The sequence below is a fragment of the Anser anser genome (assembly GCF_964211835.1).
Source record: "Anser anser genome assembly, chromosome: 4".
In the NCBI taxonomy this organism is placed as follows: Eukaryota; Metazoa; Chordata; class Aves; order Anseriformes; family Anatidae; genus Anser; species Anser anser.
This window is the reverse complement of record NC_139724.1, coordinates 16,864,644-16,892,532: the sequence shown is the minus strand read 5'-3', so window position 1 is coordinate 16,892,532 and position 27,889 is coordinate 16,864,644. Positions and strand designations below refer to the sequence as shown.

Below are 27,889 nucleotides of genomic sequence, written 5' to 3'. Positions count from 1 at the left end.
CAAATGGGAGATGCTGTAAGGGCAGATCTGAGTGACCGGGCCCCGAAACAGCTGCACGGTGAATCAGGCGACAAGATTCAGACCAGACAGTTCAGACTACACAAGTAAGCAAATTTATTTTAAGACAGAACAAATATTGTGGCAAACAACAATATGCAAATTCGGTTGGTAACAGGGGTAAATATCAGACTTTGTTTTCAAATAGATATAAAATATATCCAGATTTTGTTTAGTCCAAAAAGCAGCTCATGTGGGGGGCTTAGGATGGGTCTGTCCACACCATCCGACAGCCCACGGAGCCTCAGGACTGAGGGCGACTCCTCTGCCAGCCGGGCTGTGTGTGCTGGCTCTGCAGAGGAGCTCCAGCTCCCCTTCACTAATTCCCTCCCTTGCTTCTGGCCCCCTACTGGTAAAAAGCCAATTCTTGCCACAAACCCCAGCTCTTGGTGGTGGAAGAGCTCGGGCAGCAGCTGTGGTGCTCACCTACCACCTACCTACAGATGGTGTGGTCCCCAAGGTGTCATTTTTAGGCCTGGACAAGGTCCTGGAGAGCCGGCAGGGAAGCAGCTCGCTGCAGAGGAGTCGCACCAAGTCCTGGCCCTGTGCTCGCCATGGAGAAAAGGGGACGGGATTGCACACCAGAGTATAGGGGTGCCCGCGAGCCAAGGGGGAGAGAGCTGCTTTCTGGAGAAGCCATCCCAAATAAAAGCACACATAGAAAACATTAGATTGTCAATGATGCTTTGAAACAAATTCAAGTTTATCATTTAGTGTGTGTGTGTTCACGTTGTACAAACAGAGGAGAAAGACTGTGAAACTTCAAGCTCTGGACAGCATGTCCTCAGTTAGTGTCCACAGAAGCACCATCAGGTATTGGGAGAGTTTAGCACCACAGAGTTGTAGGACCTAACTGATAACATGCGTCATTGGAAAACCTGGGGACATGGAGATCCGTGGGGGACATGGTACAGTCCATTAGAAACAATACAAGGCAATTTATGCGTCGTCATACAGTACAATACAGCCACTGACCCACCAACCCTTTCAGTACAGTACGGGACATGTAACACTTTGCACCCTGTTAACACTAGGGGACTAGAGGCGCTCACCTTTTCCTTTCCTTCTGGCCAATCCTGGTACCGAAACACGCAGGAAGGTTTAAGAGGTTTGACCCCTTCCTGACACCTGAAGCCCTGACGTGCTTCGCGGGGTCTGCACGTCAGGAGAGACGGGGTCATGAAGGCCCCCAAAGCACTCCTTACCTCTGGCATAGTGAGAACAGGGTCCATTGGAAAAGTGCTAAATTACAGTACATTTGCATTTTTATATGTCAACTATTGAACAGCAAAACAGATCGTTTGAAAACAGAATCAGTATCGTACAGTAAGTTCACACTTAATTCTTCACCGTTTCTACACTTGTAACACATGCATTTTATTTCCATTAGTTTGATGCCAGTAGGACCAACATCCTTCAGAACAATGATCTAACATTAAACAAAACTCCCTAAGAAAAATATTAAGCATCACAGAATTTCCAGAAAAACCTGTTAATCAGCATCACAATGTACTCAGATTTACATTTAGGGTTTCTCATGCCATGACTTTAAAACACCTTTTGGTTCATATCCTGAAAATAAAACAAAATAACCCCCCCCAAACAAAAATAAAAATAAAAATAAAAATAAAACATAAAGAACAGTCGGGGAAAATAAATTCTCTACCTGTATGTATATGCACACACACACACACACATGCACATACCCGTTGAGAGGTGCATGGGTGTGTGCGCATCTGGAGACTGCTTCCTGCAATGCACGGTTTGTTTGATAAACTTGACTCATTTCAAGGTCATTCGCATGGGTCGGGAAACACTTTTGGGAAAGAGCTCTAAACTATGGAAGGAAATTAAAAAGTCTCTGTTGGGGAGAAAGAAAAAGTCAGTAAAGCATCGTCCATGTGCCATTATGATGCACTTCCCTTGAGCTACTTCAAACCCAAACAACTAAAAACCCCTAAAAAGAACTGTCTTCTGCTTAAAAAGTCCTTCCCAAGAACGAGGTGCTGTGCTAGGGTTTACATTCGGGCCTCATGTGTGCTGTGCAGCAGAAAAAAGCTTAGCTTTACCTTCCCGAAGGATGAGGTGCCAACTCGGAGGGGCAAAAAACTACACCTGCAGGAAAAAGAACACAGAGACCTGTTCCATGTCCCCCTTCCTTGCCAGCTTCCTTTCCCAAAAAGGAAGGAGAGCGCTCAGCTCCCCGAGTTTTAAAGCTAGATTTGTGGGGTTCATTTGGCTGGGGGTGGAAAAGGTCTGGAATCTATGTACGCTTCCACTTCAAATCACATGATGGAGAATATAAGAGCATAACGCTTCAGGCTGCTCAGGGCTTGTTGCTTTTTAACCACCTTCAGTTCTGACTGAATACCCAAACCCATAAAGCTCTATCGGAGATGAAAGCTTGGATTGAACCCAGGCAAAGACAGCCACTGTCCTGACCAGAGCTGGTCAGGATAATACTTCATCTGCTGAAACAAGCAAAACCAATATGCCTTTTTTTCTTTTAGTTATTATCCTCTAGAGGTTATTTCCACCATGAGCCGCTTGCTGGCAGTGAAGGAGAAGACCTAACTCACTTCTCTCCATCCAAATCATGCAATTGACTGCTCTGGCAGTGGGGCTTATCCACCCCATATCCACGGGCAGAAAGTCCCATCAGGAAGCACTGCCAAGGAGGGACTTGGACGGACTACCAGCTAGTCATCGGGGATGACTGGGGCTCCAGGGGTGGATACCCTTGTGGGAGGGAACTGCAGCACCCTTGCCAGCACCGTGGTTTATTGGTGGCTGCCGAAAACCCGTGAGGGCTTTCTGAGAAGCAAAATACCATCACTGGGTTGAGAGGGTGTGGTTTGGGATTTCAAGGCCTGAGGATTATCAACCAGGTTGAGATCCTAGTGAATTATGACCATCTTTGCCATTTGGGACAAACTCTACCCCACTGATTTCTTGCTGGAGAGGGAGCTCAGGTCCCACACCAGCCATACCGAAATATTGCAGGAATTTTATGAGGATATGGAAGCATGTCTACATGGCTTCCTACCACGTGACCTGCTAAACTCCTAACAACGCTCTAGAAACCCAACAAAAAGCCCAATGGTTATTATGCTCCATCTTCTAAATCATCTGCAAGTCTTTTACTTAAAAATACCTTCTGTAGTTTCAGCCCACAATCAATCCCAACAGCACTTTCAGTACAGGCACAATGATGGCTTTTATTGCAATGGCTTGAGCGCAGTCGCTATTGATACCCGCACCTAAGGGCGGATTTAACTTCGCTTCCTCACAGACCCAACCTGCTAGTGCAAATCAGGTTCTCATACCAAACCCGAAATTATCTCCCATACACTCCTAACTCCAGTTCTGCTTCACGTCCTGCCGTCCACGCAAATCGAAGTGTAAATTACATCACGTTGCACTATCCCAATCCCTTTTGAGACTTCTCCTATATCTTTGGTGTTTTTAAAAGCCATGCACTTGGTTTTCCGGATGACCTCAAACTTTACAACAACCACGTCTGCCTGGATGTCATTTTAGATGTTTAGATTACATTTAGATGTTTAGATTTAGATGTTCGGTCTATTAGGTACAAAAAGCTTTGACAGTTTCATTTCCCTAACTTATAAAATCGCTAAGAGATATGCAGTGGAAATCAGGCACCAGACAGCGGTCACATACACCTCGAAATTATCTTCTGATGGCCCCTAAGTAATTAACACCGCGCGTGAGAGGCTAAATAGACTGGGGAAAATAAATGTTTCGAAACTCGGTGCTAATAGTACTCACAAAAGTGCAGTGCTCAGTATAGTCAGAAACAAAGTGACTACTAGTACTTAAAGTGCTAGTTTTAAAGTTGGTTTGGTTCGGTGTCCGAAACATGGGTAGCATGTGTGTGTGAAAGCTGGGGATGAAATCAAAACCAGACGGCACTGCGACTGTACATGCCACACCAAAAGTGCTTCAAATCACACCATCTCAGAGATGCATAATGCTACTGGTCAGCTTGTGAACACAGACAGGCAAACGACTGACACCTTTTAGGTTACGATAAAGAACAGCTCCATTAACTCCATCACTACGAACCGATTCAGAAAGCAAATGGCCACAGCTTACAAAAAAATAAAACCAAGAGTCTCTTAGAACATTTACAAGTCTTTGCAACTATGATACTCAAAGTCTAGCAAAAGCAACCCTGGGAAGCCTGCCGAGCGGCTGCAGCAGGCCTCGCCAACGCTATCATGCAGTTTACAGAGGAGTCACGCTGCAGACTGCCTCCTTTTACACGCTATCTTACAGTTAGCCTATTTACGTATTTATCGATGGGTTTGTTTTTGTTTTTTAGCTTTCTGACTGTGCATCAAGCTGTCTTTTTCTCCTAACCACCCTACCAGTGAAAGGACAAGTAGTGCAAGGACAAGACAATGAAAACCGCCTAGTGAACGCCGACGTTCCTAACGTCCTGTCTTCGCTTCTGTGAAGACCCCCCCGAGAAGGACTGTGGACAAGCAGGTATCGCCCTAACACGTCCAGCGCGTCCTACCACAGAGCTGTGAGGATACGAGACACGAGACACGCAAGAAGGAGCCTGGGCAAGCAGGGCTCTTCCTGACAGAGGTTGGGTGCTGCCCTTTCTTCTCTTGAGACACCCAAGACATGCTTCGTGCTGACTGCTGCTGCTTCCCTTCCAGCTGTTGGCTTTTTTGTTCCCTGCAAAGGACAGTGTGGAGCTGAAAGCCCAGACAACCTAGGGCAGACCTACAAGGACCCTCGGTAAACCGAGGGAGGTAAGGGAGGAGGAGTGGGGAGCTGGAGCAGCAGGACCTCGGGAACATAAAGGATCTGCCAGTTTGCAGAAGGATGCTGGAGGAGAAGGGAAGCTGTGGCGGCACCGTGTCTGGCTAGTCGGCTGAACGTCACCGTTGTCTGGCTCATCCTCGGGGTGGATAAGGAAGACTCGCAGGAGGACTCGGGCTAGGAGGGACACCTGGGGGTCTCCAGTCCAACCTCCTGCTCGCAGGACCCGAGCTGCTCACCTCAATATGGAGGAGTAGTCCTGATACACTTAATATCTTTGCAACAGGGAAAAAATCCTTACTCGTATACTGTTAATAAGAAAGTAACAGCCCTGCTCACTGGAGGCAAGCTCCCAGCTCAGCCCACAAGGGCACGAGATCTGCTTTGGTCCCAGTTTGTGCCACGGACTGGAGGCAGCTCCCAGCAAGCTGGGAAATGCTCACGCAGTGCCCTTCCTCCCACTGCCCGCAGAGCTCATCATGCGTGAAACGCGCCAGTTTGGCACAAAGGGAAGTGCCAAAAACGGGGGAGAGCAGACCTTCGGTTCTCAATAGGTTTCAGCAGGCACCCAGAAAGAAGGTCATTCATCAAATATCACAACTGGCTTCCCGGGCTCTGTTTGCATCGCTGGTGGCTCTTGCAAGTGCAGCAGAAAGCTCTTTTTGAAGCAGAAGTATCCACTTTGCAGCCAGAAGCTACTGCCTGTGTTTGGCAGTACTTTCTGTGTTTTGCAAAACACTCCTGGGTTGTGAAAACAGGGGGAAACACAGCTTGCATCCATGGTGAGAAGTTTCAGGTACAGCTGCAAACCTGTGTTACTGTTTTCTGTAGGTAGATGGATAATTTGCTTTCAGTAATGTTGATCTCAATGCTGGGACCAAAACTAAACATCATACGTACTGAAAATTTGCCCGCATGAAAAGTACAGTACTGAAATTGCTCCTTTGCCCCCTGAATTTTTTCTCTCTTCTGACTGTAAGGACTTTTGGCAGATGATGATCACTGGATAATAAATCTAAAGCAAGGAAACTGTGTCAAATTGGAGGGTAGTTTCCCACACTGCTCTCCCAAGGAAGTTTTCATACTGTGTTATATTTTTACTGCCTGGGAGAGAGATCCTTACCTATGACTGTGACTCCCGGCGATTTCACCTCCACCAGGATGGCAGCTGCATCTGATTTTTGACAAGCAAAGCTATTCCATGTTTTCCCCGAGAAAAGCAGCAGGCAGGCTGCCTGCTGCGCCACGCCGGGCCCGGCTCACTGCTAACCTGGCAGAGCAGCACCGCCGTCCTTCTGGGATCTCCGCAAGCAGGCAGGAAAGCAAACAGACTGCCGGGGCTTTCGGCACCGAGCTGGTGTGGCACCGAAATGCCACAGGAGATCATGGCAGCCCACGGCCTTACCTGAGCGCTGCCCAGACCTGGATGTTAAAGGCTTTAGCAGAATCACGCTTTAGCCGGTGCGCTAGATTTTCATGCAAATTTTCTTGGCAACTTTTCCAGCTTCCAAAAACAACTCATTTGAAAGTTTATGAGAGGCAACGTTTTATTTTTGGAGGCAGAGGCTTTCACTGCATCAAAGCCTGCAGATATCCGTATGCCACAATTAAATGCTGATTTTCAGCGGTGAATAAAGTGATTCCCAGACACAGCACACTGCAGAGTAAAATGCGATCCAAGATTGCTCAGTACCACAGGCATAATGCAGATCGAAGACATGGGGCCATTTTTAATTATATGCAAATTATCACAACAAAAAACAGATCCCGCAGCGGAAAACCAATTCCGGGAAGAAATAATCATCCATCTTTTGTAGTCCTAGCGGTGGTGCTCGCGAAGGAGCTTATTTACAAAATGGCAATCTCCATAAAAAGGCTGCGCTATCACCATCCAAAAAAAGACACAGATGCAGATATGTACTACTACAGCTCCGTGGATCCTGTGCCTGGAAAATTCCCGGAGGCTCTGGGATGGTGCCTGAGGAACGAGATGTGCTGAAATGTGCCCACACCAACCTGCATGGAAGTAGCCTGATTCCAGCCCAAACGCTCTCTGCCTCCACACCGGCGCTTGGAAACTAAATGTTACAAGCCTCAGCTACAGGAAGCTGTGTCCAGTTCAACTCGTACCAGCTGTGGGTCTAATGCAACCCACTGTGCCATAAAAGCACTTCCAAACTCGTGCTTTGAAATGCATGCTTTTCAGCAGGAAAATCATATGGCCTTTAAATTCTGCGGAAGTGAAAAAATGCTTTCAGTAAAAGCATCGGTGATGTGTAAAACGAAACGATATTCCCAAACTGCAGCTGGCTTTTACACTTTCTGCTTTTTGCAGAAATTTTACTTAAATGTGGACAAGTAGCATCTTTTTTTTCCCCACATGAAAATATCCGCCATGTGGGATGACAAAAACATGCCCTTTTTTTGTGTACAGTGAAAGAAAAAAAAAACAACGTACGTATGGAGCCACGAACTTCCAGTCGTTCAGAAAGGGGTGAAGAAAACCAAGCAGCAGGCATGCAGAGCAGTGGGAAACAAAGAACCTGTAGCCAAAATTTCATGGTGAGACGATTGCACAGGGACAGGGACAAATTCAGGTCACAGCCAAGAAAGCCAGTCCTCCCCTGGCAGCGGCTGCTCCTCGACCACCAGGATGCTATCCTGACCAAACAGCCAAGGCTGGACGTGCACCCAGGGGAACGATACGTACGGGATGAATTTATTCACGGGGACCTCGTGACCACAGCTGCTGTGGCTGGTACCTGGGTCCAGCACTACGAAACACGTTCCTGAGAAGCTGGGGGCAGCAGGAGACTGCTGGCACGCTGCGCTGGTGTAACCATGTGCCTGCCAGCAGGAACATTGCACCACTGGGACCGCACTATGAAAGCAAAGCATTTTATTACCACTAGTTCAGGTCTGTAATGCACGCTTACAAGTAAGGTAGAGGTTGGATGGAAATTGCTTCGCTTGTTGGGCAGTGCGTAACTGCCAGGGGAAAGAAAGGAGGATAAAGTACAGCTGAAACAGTGTGGGGTTAGTTGGCAGAAAATCCTTTTACTTGAAATTCAACCAGGAACCAATATACGTTTTTTTTTTTTTTTTTTTTTTTTTCTGTACAAAATGCCACAGCACCTCTGACAACAGCTGGTGACCAAGGACTGCATCAAGAGCCAAGGACCCTCAAAACTCAGGTTCTCACCTAGTACCGACATCGCAAGGCTGGCGGGATGCAGGAGAGTGCGAGGAGGTCCGGGGGTCTCTGCAGGTATGGACCGAGCCCCGGGGTAGCCAGGAAGGCAGCTTACAACTCACACCTAACTCCAACGCAGCGTGCCTGCCTGGCTCCGCGGTGCAGCTCTGCAAACGCTCGCCCGGTGTTGATTCAAATGTGTGTTTTGTTTTCCTTAGGTTTCCATGCAATATTTTTGGCATTAAATGTCATCCCGAGATGGTTTCTAAAGAACGTAAGTTTCTTCCAGCAAAAATCACACCTTCAATCTAAGACCAAAAATCTGTTTATCTTTCCTGGATGTCAGAGGTGACAAAAAAGCTATTTTGGACCATCTACTAAAGCATCCTTAATATAGTTTAATGGCACCAGCTTCTTCAGCCCAAATCAGTTTACCTTCCCAGCCAATCTTCTACAAGCAGCTTAAAATTGCATCAAACTCTATCCAGAGGAACGCTTTGTTCTGATCTCTCCTTTCCTGATATTACAACTCTTTTTTCACATTAGTATCTGCATTCATACAAAATTCAAGGGAGAGGGAGAAAACTCCTTCACTGCTAAAAGAGAACTCTAGGATTTGCTAGCACCCAACTACTGATTTTTCTTCTTAAAAAATAAAAATATCAGCTGTTTGGCTAGAAAGCTGGGATACCTTTGGTGGAAGGTCGAAGTACTGGCAAGCACGACAGCAGAACAGGTTCCCGGAAGACTAAAATCCAGGAGAACGCTGGTGCCTAGGCTGAAGCAAGTGAAAAATACCCGTGCTGTAGCCTCCTGCTTGTCCTCTTGTGCACAGCACCTTCAGCCTTGCTATTGTGGAGGGGAAGAGGTTGGCACAGGGGTTGAACAACTGCAGAGAGCAGCCCTGGGGCATATGGCAACAGCTCAAGTGCTGCTGCAGGGTCTCAGCCTGGACAAAGAGCCAAGCTGTCACTGCATCTGCTGTACTCACCTCAATGCCCAAATGCTGCAGTGGCAAACCCGCCTGCAGGTGTTAACCTGGTGTACCTCTCAGGCTCCGAAAGCAAGCGTGGGCATTTTTGCTAACTTTTTCTTCATTTTTCTCTCCATTTTAAGAGGGAAACGAACCACTAGTGAGCAGTTAAAAAAATAAGTCCATTGCGGTAAAAAAATAAAATTCATTAGTCTAAAAAAACCATGACACACAGACAAGTTTGTGCTTTCTGTGTCACAGAAACTTGTGGACGTGGACCGTAATGTAGCAGCACAGAGGAGGATGAACTTCACACTGTCGAGAGCCTGCGAGGGTGAGGAGGGTGAGAGGATGCCCCAGGTCATGGTTTCTCTTCCTCATCCTGCGGCACTGAAGGGCCAGAAGAGCTGTGTCTCACTTACCTCTTACCGATATTTCAAGAGCCTGCTCCTCTAGTTTTTCTGTTCCTCTTTGTGGGACTAACACTTTGGACGTGATGACATCTCCTTTATGGCTTAGCCTGCAAAAACGACTGTTTCTTTACCAGGTTTGGAGTTGCATTCCCTGCAGCACCTTCTCTTTTCTTTTTTTTTTTTTTCTTTTTTTAGTAAGACAGCCAGAAGAAACCTATCGCTTGTTAACTCAAAGGGTCACCCTCCACGGTGCCGAGGGATGCCTGTGCTAGTGTACGCAGAAAATGTTGTTACTGAGCACAGGGGACGCAGGAAGCCCACGCACTGGCTGCATGCTGACACACTCCGATCCCCAGGACAGAAATGTCCGTACGCTCTCCAGAGTGGCTGCCTTCCTGGGGTGCCAGGCAAGAGTAAGAGTCCCACGAGACAAAGAGGGAAGGCTAAAATAGTTGGGCTCCTGTGGTACCCAGAACAGAGCTGTTTTTGTCTTGCCTTTGCAGTTATATCATGATATTCAGTACAGGTGGGAGGTGGTCCCTTGCCTGGCTCAGGTGTCTGCAGCCAGCTGGCAGCGACTGAGGGCCTCCTGGGGCTTTGTGGCCGTTCTTTGCTCACCAGCTTGACACAATCTTGAGTTTCAGGAGCGCTTGCCTCCTGCCTTTTGTCCTGGTCACCAGGAGCAGGGGTGTTGGCAGAGGAGCTCACGAAATGCTGTGGTGAAGGGGCAGTCTCCTGTGAACGTACAGTGCAGCTCCTCCTTTGGCTCATTCTCACCTTTTATGCTCTTGAGCCCAGCCAGAACACCTTCCCCTTGCTGCCATCTTGCCCCAGGTCCCACATGCAGGCTCTGAAGGTCCCTCATCCTGGTGGCTCCCTTCCTTGCCACCCACTGCAGCAGCCAGAGCCAGCGCAGGACTAGGAGAGAGTGGACAGAAGGTTGGCAGATGCTCAGCTCTTATCTCAACGTCTTCACACACGCTTTTCTGTGTGCTCATCCCACCTACCTGAATTTATTAACCCACACCAAACCCTTGGTCTGATTCCCAAGCTGACGTGGAAGTGACTTGCTGTTAGGCACAGAGAAAGAAACAACTCCAATGATTCTGCAACCGATTTGAATGTCCAGGGGAGGACGAAATCCTGGCAACGTTTAGCTCAAAACATGTACTTCCAGACTGCAGCTACCTCTGCGTTCAGGGAAACAAAATTACAGTTACGTATAACAAAGGATCGAGGCACAACATCAAGTTGTGGCAAGAAGCAATAGTTGAAGCTCACAGAAATACTTGTAGTAGACGCAGAAAGGCACGTCCCTGGGGAAGCTGTTATATGCTGACTACAAGCAAGCTTCTGCAGGCTGGAAGTCAGGGGGAAACAGGTAGTCTACAGTGAATGCGTGATCAGATCTGCCATAGGTAACTGCTCCGTGCAACCCTCCTCGAGGTGGGAATGGTCACAGAGGGAATGTGCAAGGGTTGCTGTACGGCTGAGTAGCAATTGCTTTGCTGCAGCATGGCCAAAAAGAAAAGAAAATGTCAGTGTAAAGGTTATGCTCGAAGATGAGAGGAGTGAGGTTTGGTTCACCTTGTCACACGCAGTGCCTGTTCTCAGTGTCCTAAGCAAGGGGCTGAGCCAAAAAGCCATTTTCCTAATTCTGCCAGGTTGGGGGCATTATTAAAACCGCTCAAATTTTTAAAAGGTCCCTTTGGTATTTGGAGGTTAACATAAAAACCTGGCCTATAATCTCTGGGCTGGCAGGAAATGGGACTTCCCCCGGGTGCAGCAGGTCACTGCCACCTGCAGCGAGGGGCACGAAGCGCCCGCGAAGGGCCCAGCAAAAGGCTTTCTCTCGGCAGCCTTTCATGTCTCAGAGAGAAAGCAAAGCGATCACACAACAGGAGACACGCTGTGGCTTTAGAGGACTTGAAAATAAAATCACTTTTGATGATTACGGGGGGAATGGGAGATGGATGTGCTAAATTCATACCAACTGACAACATTCACTTGCCAGAGCGTAGAAAAGAAGCTAAAAACACCTAAGTGGTGCAGCTGAACACAGTTTTAGTGCTAGGCCTTGCGCTTAGCTCTTCCCCTGGCATTTAGCGCTGTAAGTTTGTCCTTTTGGAGCTCACAGGACCACGGCCGTCAGCCCCAAACCCCTGCTGAGGAGTGCTGTGATGTGCAGCCTCCAGCCGCACCGTACACACCCTGTATTTCCCACACACCTGTGTGGGAAGTCTAAGGGATAACCTACAAACGGGGCCACTCAGCACCTCGAGCTCAACCACGCCAGCGTGCTGGGAACTGCAGGGACTGCCGCGTTGGTGCCATCAGCACGGCGACCACAAGCGTTAGGTGACATCCCGAGGCATGCGGTTTGGTGGCAATTATGCGTAGCCATTAACGAATGCTGTTGGCTTTCAAGGCGCTCAGTAGTGGGAATTCACCAAAGACAGGATATTCCTACTCACCTCGAGCACTGTGTGCAGTTCTGGGCACCACAGTACAAAAAGGACGTGAAACTGTTGGAGAGTGTCCAGAGAAGGGCTACGAAGATGGTGAAGGGCCTAGAGGGGAAGACATACGAGGATGCTGAGGTCACTTGGCCTGTTGAGCCTGGAAAGGAGGAGGCTGAGGGGAGACCTCATGGCGGCCTACAGCTTCCTCACGATGGGGAGGGGAGGGGCAGGCGCCGATCTGTTCTCTTTAGTGACCAGTGACAGGACCCGAGGGAATGGTGTCAAGCTGTGACAGGGGAGGTTCAGGCTGGACATCAGGAAGAGGTTCTTCACCGAGAGGGCTGTCGCGCACTGGAACAGGCTCCCCAGGGATGTAGTCACGGCACCAAGCCTGTCGGAGTTCAAGAAGCGTTTGGACTGTGCTCTTAGTCACAGGTCTGAATTTTTGTGTAGACCTGTGTGGTGCAAGAAGTTGGACTTGATGATCCTTGTGGGTCCCTTCCAACTCGGGATATTTTATGATTCTACTACCTGCACTCAGGTAAAATCGTGGCAGAGGACACAGCATGGCTATGTGAGATCTGTCCCTTTAAAAAGCTCCTCAGAGAGCTTTCCGGATGGCTCTACCTGAAAACCCATAAATTCATGAGAACCCAAGCCAAATTGTTGTCTGGACCATGACAGCTCATCCCCGCCACAACCTCTAGCTGGGAAAAACCCTTTGAAAGATGGCAGCAGCGCAATGCTACAGCTTTCAAACTCTTCTGAGTTTATCAGCACCTCACCAAACAGACTGTCCGCAGAGGTAGCTCAGTTCTGCTGCAAATATCTGTTCTGATCAGTGCTACAAAAATCCTGGGAGTGTTCAAAAATCTGGAAGAAAAAAAAGTAACTATCGTGAATGCCCCTCAGCCAGAAATACATCTGTTGACTATGCAGTGAGTTTCATTTAAACCAGAGCAACTGTAAATGCTTGCTTCTGTCTATTTTTACCGCAACAGTCCATAATTTTACTACCAAGAATTTTACACAAGGCTTCTAAATCTATTCCCTATTCCCTCTGGCCCCCAGGCAGCTCTTCTGACTAACAACGCACGGGGCAGGGCCGAACCTTTAGATTTGCCCAAACAAAAAAAGGAAGATAGGAGTGGATGAGGCACTGCCTTTCTGGATCTGAAAGGCTTCTCCGTGCTCCTGCTGTTAAGTGGACAAACTGCATCCCGCAACGATGTGGGAAAGAGATCGCAAATCTTTACAGGAGCAATTCCAGTCTGACTTCACCTGACTGAATGAAACGTGCATTCTTTTCTTGTCCCACCGTAGGAATCAGTGACACAAGGACTGACTGTCAGTTACCTCCATGGCTGGAAGATGGAGCATGGCCCAAGAGATGGGCTAAGAAACCCATGCCCTTCACAGGGGAAAGCTCAGGGACTGGGATTCCCAGCAGCATGTTGCCCTCAGACACCAGGACGTCTTTCCAGACTGGCAGATGCCAGGCCAAGAGGAAGTCTAGGAATTATTTCAAGCCCTCATCACAGATTATTTCCACGTTACGCACTGCAGCACAACATCACAACAACATAACTACATAATTATTGTCTAACAGGGTTTGCTGTCTGCTCTCTTGACTTCTTATATATGCCTCACATATACAACCACGTACATACGATGTACTTACATGACAGTGGCAGGGCTGACTACAGATCACAACAGGCAATTTTAAAAACTTTCCCGCTTGTCACATTCATCAACACAAGCGCGGTACTTGAAAATTCCTTCAAACTTCATGAGATGTGTGGGACAAAATGATGTTGCTACTCCTGGCAGAGATCGAGAAGCCACCAGTAAAGTGGACTAAAGGGCCAGGAGACCAGAGGTGACTGGAAATGTATTTGGTGTGAGTGTAGAATGAAATGTCAAGAAAATGATAGGATGCCACCTGCCCCGCCTGCTAGAGCTGGTTTATGGTATTAAGGTCTTATAAAGGAAGGGCAGCAAAAGTTAGGAGCTACTCCAACTTTATGGGCAAACATACTGGAAACAGACTGTGAAATTTCAGGAAAGAATGAAGCCCGATTACATTTTAGACCACTTTGGAAACTTTCTCAAGGAGCACCAGGAGAAATGACCGTGACAACTTGAGCTGTGTATTCCAAACCCCAGGCTGGGGGCTCTGTGCCCAGCGGCTGGGAAAGGCTATTGCAGCACTAACTGCAACCAGGTTACAGTCCTAATAAATTTACCGGAGCTCTGGCCAGAAAGAGAAGGCTTCTTATGTGAAAACAGCATCATCCTCTTGGAAACTACTCAATGTTCATCTTCAAAGGGTTCCTATTATCATAACAACAGCAGAAAAAGAAAATCGCTATCTTCACTTTCAGTTCCTGCCGAATTCCCTCCCTGCAGTCTCTCATTTGACAGTCAGAGCTGATTCCCCACTGCTGGCCAAGCAGTTGCTTCTCATACTTGGGAGAAGTCCCCCAGAAGAGCCACGGGGCTTCTCTCCTTCAAGTCCCTCACCCACAAAACTGAAAACAAGCCCTGCGAAATGTTCAGCACTACCATCTGGCGTGGGCTGAGGCCACTGCTCAACCTGCCAGCCTCCATCACCCCTCCTCTGCCTGAACCCACGGGCTGCCTCGGGCTTTGCATTTGCACTCGAAGCTCTCGGGAGGTGAGATGACCTTTCTACATCAGACAGTTCCCAAACACAGAGCAACATAGCTAAATCCTCGACATTCCTTGACCTCCCCCAGCATTTAAAGCTGGCTGAATACTGGTGAGGAAAGCTCTCCTCTGGTGCAACGCAAGCCTTCGGTGCCAATGTCAAACTTGGCCACCCGGGAGCCCGAGAGTCCTCTGGCTTGCTCCTGGCTGCGAAGCCAGCAGGGGCTGCTGCTGCTGGTGTGAGACGTGCTTCGGCACGTGCTTTAGGACATCAACGCCAAACAGCATGGATAATTAATTTATGTTAAAAATACCAGGGCTGCATTGGCACATTCAGCCTTTCCCATAGGAAGAGGATGAAAGAAAGAACAACTGCGGTGTGACAGATGTTAGTCATATGCTTAAACGCGCTTCTGGAAGGCGCTCAGATACGTGTGTCAAGTGATTAGAGCAGTGCGAGAGCCTGCACGGAACGGGAGGCACTGCTTTATGGCTATACCTACACCAAACTGTCAGATCACCTTGCAATAAAAATGTTACTAAGGAAAATCCAATTAACTTTCAACACAGATGAAGCTTCTGGGAGTTGGGAGAAAAAATTAAAACCCAGCGCTTTTCAAGCAGTTATCTTGCATCGCCGGATGGGCACTGCTTGAAGCGCAGCTTGGAAAGAGGTGGCGACGCGACCACATTATGACAAGCTCGTCGAAAGGCTTTCTGAGCAGCCCGACACGTAGCCACTGCCCAAGAAATAAGAAGAGCTGCCTAAAACCGGTACGGAGAAAGCAGGAACAGCCCAGGTAGGAGACAGAACTGTCTGAGAGTGAACATCAACATTGAATATCTTGCTAAATTAAAAAAAAAAAAAAAGTATTTCACCCATGGAGTACAAGATATTTCCATTGCCTTCTCAGAGCAGTTGCAGTTGTTTGACACTCCTGACAATGCAAGGTGATTTGCAGCCAGATTTCCAAACACCTTGAAAGGCAAAAACCCCACGGTCACACCTTTTCCATTAGAAATACTGATCTAATGTTGGTTTCTTTTTCAGGTCCCGATGATGATGATGCCCCAAATCTGTTTAAAGCAGAACGAGTTCTTTGTGTGTTGAGTGTTTTACTGCTGAAAGGATCATGGAAAACAGAAACTTGTGTTGTCGGCCAGTTTTGCTTTGAGACCCCAATTTTTATCAAACAAATAGCAGCAATGCTAACATTACAGAAAACCAGAAATCCCATCGATGTAAGGTGAGGAGGGAATGACAGAACACAAGCGCAAACAAAAAATGGCAGGAGAAGCAGAAGGAACACAGATGAATGCCAATTTAAAACAAAATTTTCTTAAAATTGGCAAAATTCAAGTAAATATGTTGGTGACTATTTAAATTATTGCATGATGAAAATAATGTTTTACATTGTTATGCAACAATCCCTGGGAGGTTTGGGACGCAACGCAAAGCCTGTATTTCAAACTAAATTGGCACAGGCAGCCACTAGGTGCATTCTTTATGTTTGTGCCTAAACAGGTATCTTGTTAGTGCTGGAGGAGACTCTTACACCTTGAGTACCACGGTTTATTCAGTATCATTTCTCCCAACAGTTAGACCATGGGCAGCTTCTGAGGCTGATTTGCAGGAACACATTTTTTCCTCTCCCTCGTATACTCCTGGTTAACCCAAGCCTGTGTGTGCCTGCAAAGAAAGCCTACAGACAGGAACATATCTTGAGCTCGTGACCACTGAAGCAATCCAAATATAAATATTGTGAAGATGGGGAGGGTGTCAATGAAAATAACTTTTATATTTAGGAGAAGGCCTGTTGATGGGCTATTTTTTCTATGTCCTATTCAGAAATAAGCAAAGGCATGAATGTTAGCTGGTGTTCTGCCACCCTACCGTGCACAAAAAAAGATTGATATTGCAAGGCTTTGTGGAAAATGTGTACTGTAGTATCTTAACAGTCCGGATTTTCTAGAACTATTAAAGAAGGGCAAGAACTACTGTTTAGACTCTGTATAGCCTACTCAGACTCAGAAAAAGAAGGGAGAAACAAAAGTCAGCAGCTGGGAAAAATCACAGCCTCGAGGAGGAGCAGGTTATGATTTCTACAATTAGCCTGTTTAATTAGTAACACAGTCAATCTGGTGCGATGTATCAGGAGAGGTCCCGACGAGTTCTGCCTACCCTAGGTACTGCTCTCTTCCACATGTGGATGGATGATTTGATGATGGGTAAGAATAATTTAACCTGCAAATGGTGCATCCCTGGGAAGGACCGTGAGCTCTAGGAGGAATGGGATTAGAACTGAAACTGATCTTGACAAGGTCAAGAAATTATCTGAAAAGAAACGAGATGCAACTTGGTCAAGGTAAATGCAAGCTTCTGTGTTACTGCAGAAAAAAGCCTCTGTACAGACGAAGGGTGAGAAACGAGTGCCTTTGTCTTAGCTCTACAAAGAGGACCTGGGAGGATGCAGACTTACAAACAGGGCTCAAGTCAGCAAGTATGTTGTTGAAAAACCCAGCATGCTGGGTGTATAAAATCTTAAATTGTTTGTGCTCCTTCTGCTCAAGGCTGGTAAGATGGCAGCACATGTATTTCTCCTGATTTTGGATTCTCTAATTCCGGGTTCAGGACAGACAGACTGATCAGAAGGAGTTTAGAGAAAGCAGCAAAAACATGATGAGGGCTACAAACTACCCTTGGTGGAAGGCTCTGAATGTGCTTAGAAGAGGATGCAGAAGAGACCGGACACGTCTTTAACTATGTAAAAGAGCTGCAAGCAAGGAAGGGAACGAACTGCTTCCATAACTCTTCTTGAGAACGTGGCTTGTGAGACAAAAAGGGACAGAGGAAGATGGTAGCATGGGAAACACAGGCTGGACAGGAGGAAAAGGATCTAACAGCAAGCAGGATGAACCATGGAAACCATGTCTAGGGAGGATGGTGAATATCCAGCACTGGAGGTTTAAGAGAGCAAATTTTTCCACGTTGTTTAACTTGGAAGAAATACAGGTGTTTTTTGTTGTGTAGACCCTGAAACATACCATCAGAGGTGGCCCCACAACAGCAAAATTAAAGTTTAATGTCAGGTCAATCACTGCCTTTGTACCTTTCTGCAGCCTGAGTGCCAGCCAGGCTGAGAATCAGTGTGAGGAAGGGCTCTGGTTTAGCTAGTCCCACCCTTTGCCCGGGGGACCACCGCTGATGTTCTCTCGAGGTCCCTTATAGCCTTACGTAATGTAAAACTTCCCCTCGTCCCCCTCACCCTTAAACTTCTTCATAATTCTTCCTTCCTGGGAAGATGCTGTGAAGTGGAGTTCTCGTACGACTTGTGAGATGCCATTCAGGACCAAAAAAAACCCAAATCTATTTAACAACCAAGTGTCTTTTGCAAGAAGACAGTATACCAGTGTATACAGCAGAGAAAAAAAAAGTTGGAAAACTGAGCAAAAGTCAGAAAGTGCCAGAATTAAGGATTTTCTGAATAACCTTAATTCTGACCTTCGGACATGTGCATAGAGAGTTTAAATCTGCAATCTCTTACGACTGTCCCTTCTCCTCTAGATTATGGATTTCTTTTTGATTCACTGTTCTGCATGTAACCCAAGCCTTACCTATGTGTACCTTCCAAACACTGCAGACGTATCTACTCAGTGTGTTGCACCCAGAATTTCATCTTACTTTGCTTTTGGAGATCATCACTATTGACCACAAAAACTGCAATGCCAAATGAACTCAACTTTCTCATACCCTGATGAGGTAGGGAGGTATCGTTCACCCCATTTTATCAGTGGGGAACACAGGCACAGGCAGAATAAAGCCAAAGCTACCCAGTCTCACTACTGGGAGGCCCAGCTTGCAATGCTGACAGATTTTGTGGAGTACCTGCAGTTATTGCAGCACTTCACTTGCTCAAAGCACAGCTCTCAACAGCCACTAACACTGCCTGCTCCTGTGGAGCAGACCTCTGAGTACCTACAGCAGTGTCCGGGAACAGAAAGTCTACACCGGTGGCGATCACCTGCAAAGAGCCTTGCTAAAAATGACACAAACCCTTTCGCAAAGATGGCGCAGAACGCGTTTCTGGAAAGCTGCTTTCTCAGCAGGGCCGTCCTTTCTTTCCCTCTAGTTCCCTCCAACCTTCCCTGTACGCGAACGAGCAGCTGCCCTAAAGGCAACACCATGCTCCTTCACACAGCTCCCACTGGCTCCTGCAGCGAGAAAAGCACACGCGATGCTGCGAAAACTGAGATGGCATGAGCAACCTTTGCAGGCAACCAACACCTGTCTGTTCCCCTACGCTTCTGCACGTACTCCTGGCCAAGCCCAGGCCCTCTCCAGCATGGTAAAAATGAAGTTACCTGAGTCTTTGAAAGCAAACTGGAAAAGCAGCAATGTCCTCAGCTGGATCCACTTGGCCCTGATGGGGTCCGTCGGTGAGACTCAGCGCTTCAAGTCCACAGTGCTGCATAGTCTTGGGCTGGCAGGTGACCCAGCAGCAGGCTGTTACCGCCGGACAGACGTGCCCAAAGAGGAGCGAGACAGGGCCAAGGAGACCCAGCCTGGTCCCTGAGAGCAGAGATATGGGCTTGGGCTCCCTGCCTCTCCCCGAGTCGCTGCAGGAACACAGGCACCGGCGCTGGCAGTGCCACCTCTTCCCCTACCGCAGGCAGCACTCGCCGTGCACTGTGACTCCGTGGAGCACGAATCCTGTCCTTGCCTCCCTCCACCCCCTCCTGCCTATTCATTCCTCTACCTTGGTGGGAAGCGCTCGTCTCTGCTCTCACTCCCCCTCTCCTGCTGCTTCTTGCCAACAAAATGTGCTGAGAACAACGACCAGATGGGAATACTTGCAGGAGCCTGAGGTTAACCCGCGCCTTTTATCCCACATCGTCTCTGCTGTTCTGAAATGGAGATTCTATTGCACGCAATTTGTAGTGTAAAGATCTACCGTTAAGAGTATGTTATGCTGATATTGCTTGCGAAATCTATCTCCCTGCTTGTATTGCACATTGAACATATCTGATACGGATAACAGAACAGACGACAGCTAAAATTTTAACGTACCAAAAGTGAAAGACCTATTGGAAACGGGAAAATAATACTATTTTATATATTTATGCATATATATATATATATATCACACTCCTCTCTCCCTTGCCTCTATGTTAAACAGTGTGTCATGTATTTAAACTCACAGATGTTGTATCAGCACTGTGCTCGGTGGGGCTAGGCAGAGAGCCTTAGCTTTCGCTGTCTTCCAGCAGCTGACATGAAGGGTGATCGTTTCCTCAAATTAAATCTGTGCAGGGCAAATTATCAAGATTATAAAACAGCTAGACACAGAGTCCTTCTGCCTGCGGGAGGGACTTGCCCCACAGTGTCTGAGCAACCTATCTAACTAGCACATCTCTGCCCAAGAGCTCGGATGCAGGAGCTGTTGCTCCTTCCTGTTCGATACCAGTGTGTAGCACAGGGCTGAACGCCTAAAAGACAGTGTACGTCTCTGTAAAGAATTTACGGCAGCCACTTTCTAAAGAGCTAGCGATTTCCACGTGCCGGGTGAAGCATTTCAAGGTAGCCTGTCGAGTAGGGAGATGACCACAAAGTCATTAGTGAGAGCTTCGTTGGGGTGGCAGCCAGGCGCCTCGACATGGGGTCAGTACTGCTGGAGACGGTACAAACACAAAACACGCTCAGCACACGCAGAAATACCAGAATGTAACACCAGTGTATGGATTTCTAGAAGTTAAGGGAAAGAAAAGGCCCCCCGAGGCTGTGGGTTTACGTTTTGCAGGGCACCTCGACACGCGGCAGGAACAACCTAATCACATTAATCGCAGAAATGCCAACGCGCCGTCCAAGGCCTGAAACCTCGGCATATGCTTTGACATTTCTAGAAAACCAATTCTTAATCAATGTCTCCTATGACTTTCATTAATGTTATTAAAGAAAGAAAGAAAAAAGACATAAGATTTCTCTGCAGAAGAAGCCAGAGGCCTGGCTTCTCCCGAAGCGCCGGCAAGAAAAGCTACCTGATAATTCCTGCCATTTGTTCCCCTGCCACGTTTCATTAGGGGCACACCGGTGGAAATGCGCCGCTGTGCTCTGCACGCTGCCGCAGCCGAGCTCCAATCGTCGGGAACCCTCCGAGCTCTCCCTACCCACCGATGGCACCCTGGGGAGCTCCCGGTATCTTATTTTAACACAATGCTTTAAAATAGCATTGCCTTTGTGGAGATACAGGTGGGGAACCCAGCACGGGTGTGACCAAATATCAGGAAGAACAACTCCATTACAATGACAACCGGTAGCACCAGGATTATCGTGTAAAAATTGGCGTCAGCTGATTAAAGCTTCTGTGGATTTTGGAGAAACAGAGCAGCAGCAGATGTGGCTTCAGCTTTTTTCCCAAATGCCCGAGCCCAGGAGCACCTCGTACCCTGTCAGGGCTGTTTTCCTGTTATCCTACGGATTTCAGCCGTTTTTAGCCAAGGCCGAATTACCACGAATGCCCACTGCTGTGTGCGCACAGCCCCGGCAGGCTGAGAGATAAGAAGCTACAAGCGTCTCGGGCGTGGAGGGAAGCTGCAAAGCTTCATGAGAACCAGGCCCCGTGTGGGTCTCATGTCGGACTCCCACAAAGGAGAGCAAAGCATGTCGGGTGGGTCTTGCTTCTCCGGCTACTCCCACCTGCTTGGTTTTGCAGCCACGCAATGGAAATTTCATGGCTCCAGATGAAAACGACAGGACAGTGGGGTCAACAAAAGACATTGCTAGTAGTAGCGTGAATAACGTACAGGAGACAAAGCCACTGCTGAATGGAGACGATGCCCTACAGCCCTATCAGCAGAGAAACCATGAGGAAACACCACGTGCACAGGTGACAAGGAGCACAGCTTCAGCCTGGGGACACTTTAGGCCTCCGCCAGTGTCCTTGTCCAAGGGAACACAGCCCGAGGTCCCAGCCCACAGCTAGGAGAGCACACCAGGTCCGCAGTGGTCCGGGTGCTGGATGTACTCACTACCACGTGCATCTGTAGCTCTGCCACTGTGATATTCGCAAGATTTCTGCCGAAAGCATCCATACAGAGGACTAAAAAGCAAGGAGCTTGTGCTATGTTCAGCGTAGCCTTTACTTCCAGTCTTACTTGGGTAAAGTAGGCATCTCAGATACAAGCTTTGTTTAAAAGAAATGGACGGGCAAGAGGGGAAAGGCAGATTTTAGACAACACAACTTGTTAAATAATTAAAAATAAAGGACATTTTAATTTTGGAGGAAATAGCGTAGAAAATTAAATGGAAATTATACTTTTCTTTAAGAATTACTTTATAAATTGTATACATATACCATATGTACAGCAAAAAGTATGAATGCAATGAAACTAAAACCTGCTTATTAATTAATTGTTCACAGGGTGCAAAGTCTGCACAATAAAGATACATGCTAATAACCCCTTTTCTGCTAGAAAAATCACTACACTTGGCTAAAAGGGCTGCAAGTCTAGCCAGCAGCAGGCTTCCTAGCGACTACCAGACACCGTCCCCACGAGTTCAGGTCACGCCACCAGGCCATGGGAGACAAATGGTACCACCATTAGACTATAGCATCAGGAAAAAAACAGATGCCAAAGCCGATTTTGATAATTGCTTGATGTTTTTTGTTTTGTATAAGGGACAGTTTTTGAATACTTCCAACAGCACATTTTATGAACATTATAATAATAATGGTTTGCGGTGGATTTTAAAATGGCACGACGTGGCCCGCAGCGCAGCAGCTGGCTGTTACCTGCAGCTCTTGCTCTGCCTGCACAAGGCCTCGCAGGCAGAGTTTTGCCTCCTTTAGCCTACGTTTCCCCTTGCAGCCTTGCTGGAAACCTAAGAGATGAGATGAGTGCTTAAGAGCAGAAATCTTAAAAGGGCCGAGATAAGCAGCAAAGAGCTCTCAGTGAAATAACGCGTTTATCCAAACCGCTAGTAGGAGACACTGCCTCTTGAGCCCCATCTTTTTAGTCTGTGTACTTCAGATAAATAGATTATTTCGCTACGAGCTATTACAGGCTAGAATATACTCACATAAATATATTAATGCCTACACGTGAATATGAACTTTTATATATTGAATACATATAAGGAACACGACGAAGAGCAGATTGCCGCCACCGCTGCCTCTCTTTGGGTGAAGTTCACGAGAGGTGATGCAGGGAGGCTGGGCCGGCTGCCTGGATTTTTGTCACCTCCTCCGTAGTGCCACACAGGGAACCTGGCCACAGAAAGCCTTCCAACCTCCGGCCAGCACACTCGCCTGCTAGTCCTTCATCGAGAAAGGCCGCGGGCTGAGGCCAGTGCTGCGGGGAAGCCCCCGCAGCCCCTTCCACCAGAAACAAACCCGTGAGGGACAGCATGAGTGTCTGCTCTGATGGAGGGGAAAGCCGAGCACGACAACTCGGCTTTGTAAAACTATCTCCATGAAAAACTCCTTTTTAAGCCTTGGCATCAACGTTCAGGGCTGGGTTCGGAGCCGCCGGGGAGCCACAGCAAGCAGCGGAGCCGCCAACAGCTGAGGATGCTCTGGAGCTCTGCAAACTGCACCTCAACATCCCGCCTCGAAGGGGCCAGGAGGGTCCACACCACCGCGCCTGTCCCTCTTACACGGGAACGGAGCTGGGTCAAGCGAGCACAACAGGTCCGTACTAGACACAGGCATGTGGGATACGACCTCTTCCAGAATTAGACTATGCTGCTGAAGCACCCCTTGCCAGGCCAGTGGCAGAGACGTGCCCCTAGTATTTACACAATATAAAGTGCATTAGGATTTCATTATTGAACTGACAGACTTTCTGCCCAGACCACACAATTTTGAAACAGAGGTGAGGGCTTTCATAGGAAATTCTCTTGTGAGAAAAGAGGTTCAGACTGGTGCTCTTCACCCTGTCCTCCTAGAATTGTTTTTGGCCGTTCTTTCTAGTGCAAATAAGCTTGTGTTTTCTCAAGTTTAAGGGACATGGCAGTTTTAGGGCACAGAGCACGAACACTTCAAATGCATGAGGAATTCAGCATCCCCAGCACTGCAATGGGCCCGTCGGCGCACAAGCAGCCTACATTACTGCTGCTCTCGGAGGTCGAAAGCGCACTGCCAAAAATAATGAGGAACCCGTTTCCAAACCTAACCAGTACAATCTTGCATTGCTACATTTTGAGTTAGTCTGTATTATCCTCCAATGACAATATCTGCAAGCATCAGTGCTACACATTTCCGTGGAAACCCGTCGTTAGTGGTTTACCCATTGGTAGTCGGCTATGAACTTGGAGATCCCGATCCAGTTTCAGATACTAAGGTGCATCCCGCGCGGGGAGTACATGCATTAGTGAATCCCATGGGACCCAGCCCTGCCCCACAGCCAGCAGGCACCGAGTTCCTGGGTGCTATTCACAACACACTAATGCAATCAGAAGGCCAATTAATTAACACAGGAAAAAGACTTTAAAAAAGAATGGTTTAAACGCACGCTGATAACCAGCCTAACTAAGATACAGCCAGCTGCACTTAGTTACCCTTTCGTCAAAGTGCCAAGTGGGCAGCAATAAGGAAAGCCATTTTGCATCTTGCCTTTTTTGTTTGTTTGTTTTAACAGTGAAGAAAATAGGCCTTTTCAATCGCTTCGCCCGTTGTGACTCTTCTCCTCACTAACAGTAAAGGAACAGAAGGAATGCATGACCATCTACAACACACCTAACCGAGGAAGATTCCAACACAGGAGCTTTCACGATGCGTGGAGGCAAACGGGGGCGCGGACTGGAAGATGTCAAGCACGTAGGGGAGGAACGCCACAGGGGCACGGGAAGGCGAGCGTAAAAGGGTTGTACATTCATAGCTCCAGGTGGCTGCAATCTGCGGCAAGTTCCTCCTTACTCCAGGCACTGTGACGAGCAGCAGCAGCCAGAGGTGCTCTCGCATGCGCATCCGTGACTCTTTTGCTAAATTCTGGTTTCACACCAACACTAGGACATGAAGTTATTGTAATGTTTTGTTTTTTAATGGGCCTGTTAAAAACATTGTGAGCAAAACCCTAAAAGCAAAGATGAACCAGCACCCCACATCACCTCCAGCTGGTTCACAGTGGTCCACTAGCAGTTCCAGAGGTGGAATGAGAAAATCCCTTACAGACTTGAAAAAGTACCTGAAAGAGCAATCTGTGCAGAAACGGATGGTCACTGTGACACTAAGCCAAATGTTTGCTTGCTGTAACTGCAATATGTAGTTCACAAACAGGGGGAATCACCTAAAACAGTGAAATTAACTTTCTTACTTCCTGTCACAACTGTAACATTTCCTAAAGGTTCTTTGGTGACTTTGGTGCAAGCTTTTTTTTTTTTTCTTTTTTTTTTTCCTTTTTTTTTTTTAAAGTTAAAACAGATCGACTATCGTTAGTACCCAAACTAAAGTCCAGATTATCCTCTTAGTTCCCACCCCCGCCTCCCCAGCTTTTCTTGCTATGGTTAACGTCGTAACAGGCAATAGCTTTTGGATTTAGCGTGGCCGTGCAGTGTGCAGGTGGGTCCAGACTAAGAGTGAAAACGGTCTGGTTGCAGATAAATACCTTTCTGAACAGATTTAAAAAAAAAAGGAATGGTTGGGTCAGAAAACAGCTGGTCCACATGTACACTAGGCCACTCTGCAAAAAAAAAAAGCAATTCAAACGATTACAAATATCTGACTAGACAGAGCAACGCATTCTTCAAAAAAATCTTAAAGGTGGGCAACGCATTATTTAAAGGACCTGGAGCTCAACCAAATGCCCACTGCCTTCAGGAGGGAAGGAACCGGTCACCCAACAGCTGAAAAAGACCCCAAAGTTACACGCATTTTGAAGAAATGACCAAGAATTTTCAAAGTCTTTCTTCAAGACTGCTAAACCGGTAACTCTACGCACTCTCCCTCCAGGCAGACGAATACTCTTGCACGGACTGCAAGGTTCAGGCTGCAGGGCCACCAGTAGGACTTTGTGCTGCAAGGTGAGCAGCCAGACGCCGAATTGCTCCGTTACGGCCCCAGCTGTGACACGGGGTGGGAAGGGGGTGATGGCAGGGCACGGATATTATCTTACGGTAATAACATCTGCAAAACCGAACTGACAGAAAACCTGACACAGCCTTAACCACGGCTTTGAAAATGCGCTACAGATCAATATGACAGAGATGCATTTTTATAGGAATCAAGCGGTGCACCAAACCCCCCAAAGGCCTTTCTCTCAGCAGGAGGAGAGAAACGCCCAGCTGTTGTCCTCGTGCGTGTAACACTGACCACGTTAATCTCACTTTTGGGAGGGAACCCTGGAACCTCGATCACAGCAGCCATCCAGCCTCAGAAAACCCGCTCCGCAGCCGCCTGCTGGAACCCACAACACCCCGCATACAAAAATAGCTCTTGAAATTTTGAGAAACGCGTTAAAAAAAAAAATCATCAGCCTCGCGTGGGCAGAGCACGTAGATGAAGAGTGGGTTATTACTCATTGCCGTTAATTCGGAAGGCTTAGCACTCGAGCACAGCTTCGCTGTCCTGGGATACTCGGGTCATTCCGCTAGCATAGGACTATGAGGTTATTGACAAATCTTCTGCTCTCCACCAGCACATCATAAAGGTCTGACCGGTTATCGAGATTTCACCCACATCCTTTCAAACTCAGCAACCAGCAGGTTCCAATTTTCAAATGTCTACCTCTCCTCATACATGTATGAGCAATTAATACGGGCTTGGTTTTTGTACGAGGTGCCCTATAGCTAAGTTTCTCAGCCTTTTGACTGAGTACGGACAGAATTCAGTTCCAGAAAACCTGTCATAAGCAGAAACCGATACATTTCAGCATGAGGGTGTTTTTTTTTTTTTGTACCATGCTGAAGTGCAATACAAGCCTTATCTAGACTATTTAAAGGTCAGAATGCTGTTTTTTTTTTGTGCTGATACGCATACTTCCATAGTCTTCCACACTCGAAGAAGCTGACTCATACAGACTCGGGAGGTTGTTACTTTCATGAGAAATACAGAGATGTTTTGGGCGTAATTTAGCACGATAACCAGACTCCCGCAATATTATGTACTGGAGTTAGTACGAGCTACCGGAAAGGACTTTACAAAACAACGGGGCAACTTCAAATGACTACAAATCAGTCCCTCTCACCAATTTCTGCTTTTTGTTTTGTTTATTTTGCCAGACGGCCAGTCCAATGCACTCTATTCGAGACCCTCTTGCTCTTCACCACTGTCCCCTCTGACATCCATCCTTTTTTCTTTATGGTTGTTGTAAATTCTCCTCATCTCCTCTTCATACTTGATAAAATTTTCCCCAAACCTTGTCCATGCTTTGTATGGAACCGTGATGGTGTTACGGTAGGGTGGCCTCACCTCACTTACCTTCAGAAAGATGCCATACCTGTTGGATCCCACATCAAAGTAGAACCGTTTGTTGTCCACCCGGAACGAGGTGCCTTCAGGGAGCTCGGGGGGGTCGTCGCCCCCGCCCCTGCGATCATCGATGTCCCCCTCGCCGTACTCTTCAATCAGCTGGACCAAAGCATCCCTGAACTCAATCATCCCTTGCGCTGGAAGGACAATAGTCTGCTCCTGTCCCAGGCCGTGGCCGAAATAACCGATCATGCCCGGTCCCCTGCTCATGGTTTGCCTAATCCGCAAGAAGCGCCCCCGCTGGTTCTCCTTCAGGTCGAGGTAATACTTCCTGTTGTCCCTCTCTATGTACTCCGTTTTGAGGACGCTGTGAGGGTGCTCTTCAGAGCCCACAGACCCCGGGGGCGAGGGCGGCGGGTGCTGCTGGCGCCGCCTGGAGTGCTGCTCCTTGCCATTGCTATGCTCGTGCCTGTGGCTGCCCTTCAGGCCCAGGTGGGCGTAGTGCTCGATGAAGTCCCCCAGGCAGTCCTTCAGCTCGGCGGCAACCGACAGGGAGAGCGTCAGCTTGCTTTTCCTGATGTTGTCCTGCCTGCCTCGCCCTATCCACACCTCCGCGATCTTCAGGAAGCGGCCTCGGGAGCTCTGCTTCACGTCCAGGTAAAACCGCTTCTTCTGGATGTCCACCCTCTTGGAGGCCAGCTCCTGGATCTCCATGCAGCCCCCCTGCGAGGGGGCCGGGTAATGGTACTGCTGCTGGGACTGGGAATAAACGCTCCTGTGCAAGCCGGAGCCCCCCAGGTTCCTTCCTCCTGCGCCTCCTCCTCCTCTCCCTCTTTCCATCTTTACCAATCAGCTGGAAATAACACACAACAGACACACAGATGACAACAGCAGCACCAGGGGCCTGCTACGCTCCTCGC

General features: G+C 47.9%; 1 protein-coding gene across 4 annotated transcripts in view; it reads right to left on the bottom strand.

Annotated features, from left to right (window-relative positions):
• Window positions 1-90: 90 nt before the first annotated feature.
• Window positions 91-27,889, bottom strand: part of PURG (purine rich element binding protein G) — a 29,062-nt gene continuing 1,263 nt past the window's right edge. Inside the window, exons 2-5 of one of the 4 annotated variants that reach the window (XM_083833165.1) lie at window positions 26,998-27,822; window positions 12,681-12,768; window positions 11,908-12,003; window positions 10,209-10,623 (exon numbers count right to left, since the gene is read on the bottom strand). In XM_083833165.1, the coding sequence (XP_083689291.1) occupies window positions 10,618-10,623; window positions 11,908-12,003; window positions 12,681-12,768; window positions 26,998-27,809 (1,002 nt within the window). In that variant the 5' untranslated portion in view covers window positions 27,810-27,822 and the 3' untranslated portion in view covers window positions 10,209-10,617. Of the gene's footprint in view, window positions 27,823-27,889 lie in introns of all 4 variants that reach the window. The other 3 variants (XR_014583198.1, XM_083833166.1, XM_083833164.1) reach the window with 3 other exon arrangements.